The sequence below is a fragment of the Erigeron canadensis genome, chromosome 3 (assembly GCF_010389155.1).
Source record: "Erigeron canadensis isolate Cc75 chromosome 3, C_canadensis_v1, whole genome shotgun sequence".
In the NCBI taxonomy this organism is placed as follows: Eukaryota; Viridiplantae; Streptophyta; class Magnoliopsida; order Asterales; family Asteraceae; genus Erigeron; species Erigeron canadensis.
The window spans coordinates 41,734,475-41,745,629 of NC_057763.1; the positions used below are offsets into that span (position 1 = coordinate 41,734,475).

Sequence of the window (11,155 nt, forward strand, 5' to 3'; positions counted from 1 at the left end):
CTTTTCGTTGTAATTTTTTGTTCTCTTTTGATTTTTGAGTTTGTTTTTAAGTTATTTTATAAAATAATAGTATTTGATATGTGACAACTTTATTTATTTTACCAGTTGTTTTTATATTGAATTAAATGAATACTAGTTGTTTTTATAAAAAGTTTATGGTTCTATTGGCACTCAGCGTATGTCTTTGATCAACAACGGTTCTGTCACTTTTACCCATACACGTCAACGCTCTTTTAATACCCGATGCCGCCCAACGGGCGGCCCGGGCTACCTAGTTGTAAATATGGGGTCAACTCTCTTTTTCTTAATATATGTGAGTATATGTATATGTAAAGTTTTTTTAATTTAATATGCATCAAGATGTGGCATGTATAAATTGAGTTTCAACACATTAAGTGAACAATTTGTTGATGCATTGATGAAATGACCAGTATGTTTGGGTATATTGAAAATACCATTGAAGATGACCTAATAACTAGTCAGCTTGAAATAAAAAAGCCAAAGAAATAAAATATGGGGTTAATTTCAATGCATGAAGTGATCATTCTGATGTATATATCGGGATTCCCTCAAGTTGATCCTAACATAATTAGCCATGTTAGGATGATCTTGGCCCTTGGATGAAAATCAAAGGCTAAGATTCAATGACCATCTTTGAATATTAACCATTGATTTTTATTCAAGGGCTAAGATCTCCCCGACTTGACTCAAGTTAAGCACTCAACTTGAGAGAATCCCCACCCTTCCTTGCTTTACAAGGGGGGTACACATATTTAAGTCCCCTGTTGTCCTCTAATAACATCAACTGAAGTAAAAAAATTAAGCTTAAAGTCAAAAGTATATGTAATAGCCCCAATACAATACACTCACTGTAGGCATGTCTTGTGTGCTTATTGGTGACTATGGTGAGAGTTGCAATATCAATGTAACTTCATTATCAACAAGTCAAGATTATAGTTCAAAGCGGACACCTACAAGTCAAGATTCTCAAGTCTAGTTTAATACTCCAGTAAATACTACAAGGATTTGTAATAATTAAACAAGAAGTCAACAATTGAAAATCAGTTTACAAACAGATCGATCAGAACAATTAATCTAACTCCTATGTCACTTCATCATTATTTTGAAGGCTTTAAAACAAAATTTGTGTAGTACAGTTTGTTACATACCGATTGTAATCTTTTACTTACTTTCGCCTATCTCTTCTACGTCTACTTCGACACTCAAAACATTCACTACATGTATATCCTGAGTACCCGTTGACTTTGAACTTGTCTGGTGAGACTTTTAAGTCTTCAACTAATATTTGTTGAAGTTTCTCATTTTCTTCTTTAAGCTTCTCAAGAGCAAGTTGTTGTTTCAAAACCTACATACATTACCGAACACGTTCTTAGAGAGAATGAGTGCAACAATCTAACTTTGGTGATTGTACTTGCTCCTTTTCGATTTAATGAGTAACTTTAAAGGTTAGGCTTTTTTCAAAATTTAAATTTTTACCCTAGAGCTATAAGGTATTGACTCCAAAAATCAGATTGATGAAGATAAAGCAGTGCTATCTCTCCTGGGTGAAATGGTAAAAGGCAATATAGTATAAAGGACCATGATACAGAAAAAGAAGTTTAAAGTACACGATGAAATGCAGACATACCAATTGGATCACGTCCTTCTCAGACTGGAAGTGTTTAACCTATAAAAAGTAGAAAACTTAAGGAGTCAATTTATTAAGGAAAGAAGCATATCAAGATATATAAACTTCAGACACGGACTGCATGCTTAATGGTTCTTGTGCATACTTTTAGCATTCAAGAATGCTCTTTCATCATGTAAATGATACTCATTGCTTGCTAACGAAGTATTCAGGTTTTTAACATTAAAAAAGACCGGACTGTTGCATACCTGATTTTTTGCTTCACTGGGTTCACCTTCTAGAAAAGGACTTTGCAAGAAGTTATTGATAACCTTCTCCGTGCGACTTGCATAAGATGAGCTTGATGATGGCAATTTCTGTGTTGTACTCAAGTCTCCGTCTATAGATGTTGATCCAGTTTCAGATTTCATCAAATTTGCCAGTGGACTTAAGGTACTAGTACCACTTTGTAACGATTGGGGAAGCATGCCTCCGGCAACACTTGACAGATTGGGTGTCACTCCAAATCTCATCATCAACTTTGTTGCAGTTTGCTGTAACATAAAGTCATATAAGATACAGAACTTGGTTTACAGAAAGAGAACTTATACTTTAGTACGATGAAAAGAAATTACATACTACAAGACTCATTTGTATTTGATGCATAACCCCAGGCTTTATAGCAAGACCTGCCACGTGAATATTATTGTCTTTTTATTATATTTCTGTTAAATGGTAAATAAGATAAAACTATTGCTTATGAAACCTCAATTCAAAATTATTACAGAAAAAAAATCCCAAAAAAAATAGTAGTAACTTTTCATTACGAATGAAAATGCATACCAACTCCAAAACCATGGCCAAAACCAACTCCGCATCCAATGCCCGCTTCGATGTTTTTGGCTCCAACCTTTTTCAACTGAAAAGGTAAAAAAATTAAATATGTTTCGTATACGGCCTGAAGTGAAGTAAGCAGGGGTTAGCTTACAGAGTGGTTAACATGTCTTCCAACTCCTGAGAAAACATCGGATGCTCCTCTAGCAGCAACCATAACTTGATTTAATACTGGTATTGCACCTGGTAACAAAAAGAATAATAAAATGAAAAAGATTAAAAAACCAGTAAATCGTAATGGATTATAGATGTGCAATAATTATAATCCGAGACACCTTCTAAACATATCTGGTGTTTTATATATTTTAAGCGATAACATATACTGGGAACATGAACGAAAAAGGAAAAATAAAAAAAAAAAGAAATTGAAGCCTTTAAGGATTGATCCAAAGCAGTTAACACAAGTCATTCAGAAAAGAAATGCATTTTAACAGAAATGAGAAAGTAACTGATACATAAACAAAGAACCCATTTATTCTACTAAATTTTATCATGTCTCAAGGTCATCAATTATTCATTGGTTTCAAAATAGTATCCCCCACGAGAGTCTCACAATTGCACTAAAGTCAACACATCTTCTATCCAACATAACTTAAGTTTGTTTTCAAGACCACGGCATCCAAAATTAGAAAAGTCAGGATATGAAACCGTATCTCCCGTTATTGTCTAGTTCATGAATTATGATCATGTGTTTTTGTTTCCATCATTTACACTTCCGTTTGACGAGAAAACAGAACCACAATCCTGCAAATCGTATCCCCTCTTCCCCAAAATAATTGCAAAATACATTGCATAGATAGAACCAGTGAAGTTACTAATATTATCCTCAATTGAAAATAGTAATCACAAACTCAAAGAATCAGTAGATAAAATGTCAAAGGTGTTATATTACGATCATTATCATTATTATACGGAGTATATCTTAGGAAAAATTAGTCGATAACAAACTAACAACTGCACGTTTCTTAAATGTGTGTTTGTTTTCTAGGGACAGTTATTTGGGAACGGATGGACACATATACTGGTATGATATCTACATTTTCAGATTGAGTTTGTTTGAAATTAATATAGCTAGGTTGGTGAAATTACAAATATCTGATAATGCTTACTGCATATATTCCTCCTATGTATCAACATTGACTAATAATAATGAAGAAGAAATAAAAAAACATTCAATTAAACCGAAAAGATAGAAAGAAAAACAACATACAGGGATGATTATCATCATGGGTTTTGGCATTTTTAGGTTTGAAAATTCCCCCAAAATTCATTTGTGTAATTCTTTCTAAACACACACAGAAAGAGAGAAAATACCAAGATTTAAAGGCCTGCCAACGCCGATACCAAGACCACAACCAACGCCAAATCCGGTAAATACTTGACCCACCTTCAAAGTAAATGGATTCTGTATCATCCCTCTTCTTGAAGATGAAGCGACTATTATTACCTTATTATTATTATTCCCGCTATCACTACTACTACTAGTTTCCATGTTTGAGCAGCTAGTAGAATTCCAGAGTCAGACATACAGTTTTGGCCCAACCGCCCACCACCAACCCCCGCCTATCTCCGCCTTTTCTTCTGATTTTGTTTTCCGATTGGGCCTGTTTGGTTAGTATTAGTTACTGTATTTTTTACAATTACTAGCGTTGTACCGTGTAATACTAGGATTTTAGCTAAAAAATTGTTTAGATGACAGGAATATAAAAGATCTATGTATAAATTGTTAGAATTTTATAAATATAATAGAAATATTTTTTTAAAAATAAATATAGCTTCATAGAAGACAAAAGTAAATATTAGTTATGTTTAAAGATATTAAATTATGAAAAAAATTATGACATCATTAATGGTTAACGGGGCGGGGTTGCGCGCGAGCCGAGTGACGTAAAAAGATTTAGAAGTATTAAATAAGTTATTTTTTTTAAAGATGATGATCACAATTATCTTTTATTTAATATAGAGACTAGCGTGGTAATAAATTGGGTCATTTACAAGATAATTCTTTTAAAAAACTATTTTTAAAATGTAGGAGACCTATAACTTTTATCAAAGAGTAGAAGTTTAACTATTAACCCCACTCAGCTTCATCTAAACAGTTTTTTTAATCATATATTTCATTTTAATATGTACCAATACTTGATAGGTGTGTTTGATTTACATAATTTTTTTTTATAAAAATAAAATCTGTTTAAAATTTGAATACATATATTATGTCATTTGGAGGTTCATGTAATGAATGGAATGAAAATCCTACACATTCCAAGGAATGATTATTTCATTATATGAAATTCTTTTATTTTTGAACAATCAAACACAATTAAAAAAATCTAATTTTGATTTTATTGTATTACATCAGAATTTGTAAACGAAACGATCTAATGTTTTTTTAATTTGCTATTTGTTATAATTTAAATGTAGTAATGTGTGTACTTATTAAGAGGAAGTTAAAACATAATGTATAAACGTACACTCTTCTTCATGTTCTTGTTTTGTATGACGAAACTGTTTGCAATGTTGAAAGTTGTTGCAAGATATATTTTTCACTTGTCATGTATATTACTCTCCACACAGAACAAATCAATTAGGATAATAAATAGAAGGAAAAACAAAATATACATAGAATACATTTTTAAACTTGCGTGGCTTGAGCTATGGATCGGACATCGATCATGGAAATAAAGTAAGAGAAAATAAAATGAATTTTTTTTTCTTTTTTAATTAGACGGCATGTTTTATGGATATAAAATGGATGAGTATTATTTGGGGTGGGATGATGAATTTGTTAGTTGGACTTTTGTTTGATCTTTGGGCGGTTTATAATTAACCCATAGGAGTAAACTTGAATTATAAATTAACTAAATATTTAACAATTAATTACCCTATTAAATAGTTTCAAATTTATTTTCACATCACTCAATTTTTAATTATATATAGATTTTTCATAAAAGTAAAGAGAATATTTTCAGAATAAATTTGAAACATATCCTTCAAATCCTATTGTGTTTTTTATTTCTTTTGTTTTCTAACACTTATAAATTTAACTAGGTGGTTCTTTGCCGCTCGTTGAGCGACGTCGTTTAGTGTGCGATTTTGTGTAGTAATGTGTACGTCGTTTTGCAATTCCTTGCTGGTGCTTCAAAACTTTTGAGTTTCAGACATGTTTAAAGATATTATATGATTAGTGCTTGCAAAGGTTTTAATAATAAAAGTAAAAAGATATGAGTATCGGACAAATGCTAATCTTGTAAATGCATCCTCAAATATTTCAATAAAGGGGGTAGACTGATGAACTAATGCCGAAATCTTTACAAACCTTTATATATATACTTATAAAATACATGCAAAACATGTAAGAATACGTTACATATAATATTGTCCTTGGCCAAATCAAAGAAACAAAGAGCAAGCCATCAAATAGGTAACATTTGAAGATGAGCAGGAGTTGGTTCCTTCATCTAAACGTTTTCCAGCATACTTTTTTACTGTTTGCGTTTTATATCTAACATAAAGCAATAATTAAATTAATATTGAATCAAATACTGAAGACATGTATGAAGAAAATCAACTATGGAATTATTGTAACTATTACATACAACATTACATATTCAATTTCTTAATTTTGGAGGAGCAAGATGATAGCTTTTTCCCTTATGACTCTTTTGGTTAACATACAAACATACACAGAACTATATATGTAGGTACTATCAAGTAGTAACAAATAAAGTACAATTAACAAAAAAAAGAACAATATGTTTGAAAAGAAACATTACAGCAGAAGGCAAGAAAAATAAGGAAACCAACAAATTTGATCATTTATAAACCTTTAGAAACAACTTTTGGAGTGTTGTCAATGTTTATAAAAAGAGATCAACATCAATCTATATCTTGACATATAAAAGAGAAGATTACTATGGTAGCCATCTAAAGTCTAATGTAATATGCCAGTGGCAATGGAGAAAGTTAACATGTATAAAAACAAATCTTTTGTATAGTCTTTACTAAGATCATGGACAAAATTTCCAAAATACATAGTTGTTGTATTGGTTGACAATAAATTGATTAAGACTAGAACATGTGCAGGGTAATGCTATAAAACAAATAATGTTATAAGCTACATTACCAAAGCAAATGTCAATAGCAAATGCAGCACTGATTGATGAACAACAAAAAGCAAGCAACCAGAGCAAATATATGCTTCACACAACAGCAACGAACAACTCCTAACCCGAAAAAGTACAAACTCACAACAACCGTCTTCCGATGTGCCTCACGACAACAACACCCAATAGCAAACCTCTAAAATTACAACCCCGACAATAAACGTCTTATGATACGTATCACTGAATAGTAGTAACTAATTGGAATCTCAGAATATACAACCCCATGATTCAGATGACCACACTTATAGGGGTATTTTGTAGCTGACTTTGAACCATAACTAATATCTTTCGAACATTTGACTTAAAAAATATACGAAGTTCAATTATAAAGTGAATCATATAACATGTATTTTGATTCTGTTAAATTTTTAAGCATTATTAACTTTGCAAACATTGGTTTCTTAGTGTAAAATTCATCTTTTAACAATAATTAACAACGAAAATCAACAACTAAGTTGAAAAAAAAAACACAAAAGATTCCCTTTTTAATTGAAACAGCAACAGTTTTTGACCGATTAGAATCTAACCAGCAGTAAACCCTAGTAAATATAAACTACAACAAATTAATAGAAACAATATGAAACATACACTGATACACCCATTATTAAGATAACTTCAAGCAACGATCTGATCATTAACCTTGGATATAATCGGTTGATAATCCAAAAACACAATCAATTAATATAAGAATATTCCAAAAACAACAACAAATCAATAAGTAACTTCATCTCTTTTTTTTTTCCTATTCATTAGTTACAAATATATTTAATAAAAAAAAACCCATAATCAATATCTATAAAATAAAAAATAAAAAATCTCAACAAATAACAGACCTTATAATTTTATATTTTATGTATAGAGATAGGAACCATACCAGCAAGCTTTAAAGGATAGAGTTCGTGGACCGCATTCTGGGTTCTCTTCAACTATTTTCTGATTCTTTTCAATAGTCCCATTTTTTATTGTATCAGAAGCCTTGTTGAAGATCAAAATCAGTTTGAAAAAAGAATTTAATAAAGTTGAGAATCAAAATTTTCTATGCTTTTGTAACCGAAAGAAGATTTGATTGGGTTAATCATGGTGCTTAGGTTTTGTTTTGCTTCAAACTAGTGAGAACTGAGGAGGGTTTGTTTGGTTATTTGGAGTTTTGGACCAGACTTTAAATAAAAAAAATCTCATTTATGGCCCGTGATCATAAATATAAAAAGCAAGGTAATTACCACCCCTACCAAAGAAAATTTTGTTTGCATTTTGCTATACTCTATATGTATCCATTCCGTAAGTTTTTTTTGTCTTTTTACTGTTCACATTCAATTCCTATATTAAAGAAGGTAATAAAATACAACTTTTAAATTCTGAAAATGTATTTAAAACTTTATATATTCAATATTCATGTCAGACTATAGCAACTAACCCAACCCAACCCAACCCAAAGTCCCAACTCCCAAACCTTGACAACTTGATATGAAGATAGATTGTCAAATGTCAATATGGGGCTCTGGGCTATTAAGCCATTCTAAATTTGTAACCTTAACTCATTATAGCCCAGGAAGTGCAATGCATAAAAGGAAAGATCTTTTTTAAGCAATTTTACAAAGTAAATAAATAAGATTTTGATAATGATCGTTCTTATCGTCGTTAAAACTATATTATGACATGCCTAAAAATAAATAGTAATTTGATAATGACTAATGACCAATATCAATATATATATATATATATATATGTTATAGAAAACAAAACGCTTACTAAAGAAGCATGCTAACATACTTGTTTGCCTTTTCACCGATTATACTCAAATGACTTAGTAGTTAGTACAACTCACAAAGGAAAAATTTGCCCAGTACGTGAAGACCATAGTTTTCCATGCATCATCCTTATTCTATTTACCATTCGTCATGTTTATATCGTTCAAAAAATAAAATAGAAGAGTCACATTGCCTTTGATGCATGTATATATGATGTATGAAATGAAATATAAATCAATATACACGAAGTAGAATAATTCCTTGTTAAGACAGCATATATGATCACCTAGGCAATAAGGTATATTGGATTATTGGTATTGGATTCCTCATACATATATATGCTTAATTATGCTATCACCAGTTAAATTGACCGCCCATTGGACCCTTCAGATGCCTGACAATATTAATATTGGTCGTGTACGACTCATGTTGTCGATTTAATTCTTCTTTTCTTGTTCTTTTCTTTTTAGACTAAACATTTCATTTTTGACGAATATAAACTAGTATATGTAACCTACAAATCTACAATATCTTAAGTTCTCTTTTCAAATCATATATATAATTTTTTTTCTATCTCTTATCTTTTGTTCCTATCCAGTGAATTGAAATGATACATAATACTTTTTTTTCTATTCTTTTATACCACAATTTGTTGATTGTTGATATAAGCCATCAAAATGCTCAACAATCACTAAGAAGATTTTTTGTTTTCTTTTTATAAGAAAGGGAATGTTTTTAGATAACCAATTTAATTTGTAAAATCAATAACAAACTAAGTTGCAAAAGACCAATGTATATGGACTTTTGAAACCAACTCATTGTCATGAGGGATGAATGTTAAAATAAGAAAGAGAACATAAATGATAAAGTTCACACGAAAAAAAAACACTTATTGGTTCCATGTATTACTACTAATTGGAAAAAGAGGTGATATTTGTACTACAATTTTTGATTATATACCACATACATATTTTACTGGCTTGTACAATATGTTTTAATAATTATTGTGGTACGAATATCAATTTTCAATTGGAAAAGGATATAAACTCTTTTGGTCACAAAAATTCACTCGCGACGCCCCGCAAATCTATATCTATCTAAATCTATATCTATATCTCTTTATAAAGTAAACTGCTCCCACTTTAATTTTAAAAACCTGAAATGATATATTTACCCTCCAGCTTCTATACTCCTTATTTTAATTGGTGAAACAAAAATGCCCATACAAAAGATGCAAGTCGTGTGTCTCTCCTACCGCAATCAACATTCTGGCACCATATGCCCATACACTTGGCAATTATCGTCGTCCCCTCACCTCGCATGTTTTGTATGTGATTACCATATAACCGCCACAACGCGCATAAAAAAAACTAGTATATATAAAAGGCAAAATTTCATATTTGCCACTACTAACCTTTTAAATATCATATTTATCCAATTAATTTTTGAAATATCAAAAATGCCATTATTAACATTTAAAAATATCATAATTACCCATATAATTAAATTTAATGAATATAAAACTTTAAAATCCTTTAAATGACATTTCCAATTTACAATTATACCCTCTTTTAGTTAAAATTACACCATCGTAATTTCAAAGTAGTTTACCAACAGCAGAAAAGATATCAAACTGCTGTTTCAATAAAATTAAGAATCAAACTAGTTATTGTAACTTGGCAATTTGGTATTGCACATACTAGAAGATCAGGTCTTTTGTATCTGGGCTTGGATGATTTCACCAAATCTACATCATTGTCCATATGTAATGTTATCCTTAATAACGACTTTTTGCTATTTAAACAAATTATTATGGCTGAAATTGCGTGCCCAGCTTGGTAATTTCAGATTCATTTGACAGTGATATATTATTTGAGGGTAAGAATTATTAGAAAAAAATACTGCATGTAATTTTTACTTGAGGATAAGAATTATTAGCCAAAAAAGGTACATGTATATGGCAAAATCATGTAAACATTGCAATCCAATACAGGGGGAAAAAAAGAAACAGAAGAAGGTACACACTACAACAATCAATTCCTCATATATCCAATCTCTATTCAAATCATGGTAATACCGATCATCAATCTGTGTGAACGAAACAGATTATGATCAAAACATGGAGTTTCTTTATAAGATTAAATGGAATGGAAATCCATCTTGAAAACAGATACATAAAATAAGTATAGAAAAACCTGATTAGAGTGACTCATTATGATTAGGGCTACTTTTGTGTTCATCGAACTTGACTATATTGAGGGAAGAAAAAACACGGGAGTACGGGAAGTGTAGATCTCTCTAAATGCGATGTAATTAGGGATTAGTATAAAAGGGGCATCCTTGTAAAATTGAAAATATATTCTATAAAATCAGAGGAGTTTAATATTAAACTTTAACATTTAGGTATTTTTGATATTTTTATATTTAATAATGGCATTTTTGATATTTTGATTTTTAATTAGGCAAATATGATATTTATAAACTCTCCAATGGCAAATATGAAATTCTCCCTATATAAAACGGGTGGTCGATTGGTCGGCTGACAAAAATGAGTTGGATATGTAGATTAGTAAAAAAGAAAAACAAAACAATATCAAATCTAATAAATTGTGGGGCGGTAAATAAAAGAAAAAGGGGATAAGAAAAATCGTCGAAAACGCGGCGAACCGTAAGGGGGGTTAAAAAAGAATACGGATAAAAGGAAAGTGTATTGTCCAAAACAT

The 11,155-nt window shown here is 30.6% G+C and overlaps 1 protein-coding gene across 1 annotated transcript; it reads right to left on the minus strand.

Annotated features, from left to right (window-relative positions):
- Positions 1 to 994: 994 nt before the first annotated feature.
- Positions 995 to 4,116, minus strand: LOC122593356. Its single transcript, XM_043765748.1, has 7 exons — positions 3,836 to 4,116; positions 2,616 to 2,704; positions 2,471 to 2,546; positions 2,267 to 2,316; positions 1,897 to 2,181; positions 1,649 to 1,687; positions 995 to 1,366 (listed from the first exon to the last, which is right to left on the minus strand). Exons 1-7 carry the CDS (start codon positions 4,011 to 4,013, stop codon positions 1,187 to 1,189), a joined length of 897 nt encoding a protein of 298 aa, XP_043621683.1. The 5' UTR covers positions 4,014 to 4,116; the 3' UTR covers positions 995 to 1,186.
- Between the last annotated feature and the right edge of the window lie 7,039 nt (positions 4,117 to 11,155).

Excerpts from the sequence above, each read along its gene's own strand:
- LOC122593356 (XM_043765748.1), bottom strand. The coding sequence starts at position 4,013 with ATGGAAACTAGTAGTAGTAGTGATAGCGGGAATAATAATAATAAGGTA. Across the intron at positions 2,182-2,266 it reads AAATACAAATGAGTCTTGTA|CAAACTGCAACAAAGTTGAT; the intron begins GTATGTAATTTC and ends TTTATGTTACAG. Across the intron at positions 1,367-1,648 it reads AGAAGGACGTGATCCAATTG|GTTTTGAAACAACAACTTGC; the intron begins GTATGTCTGCAT and ends TAATGTATGTAG.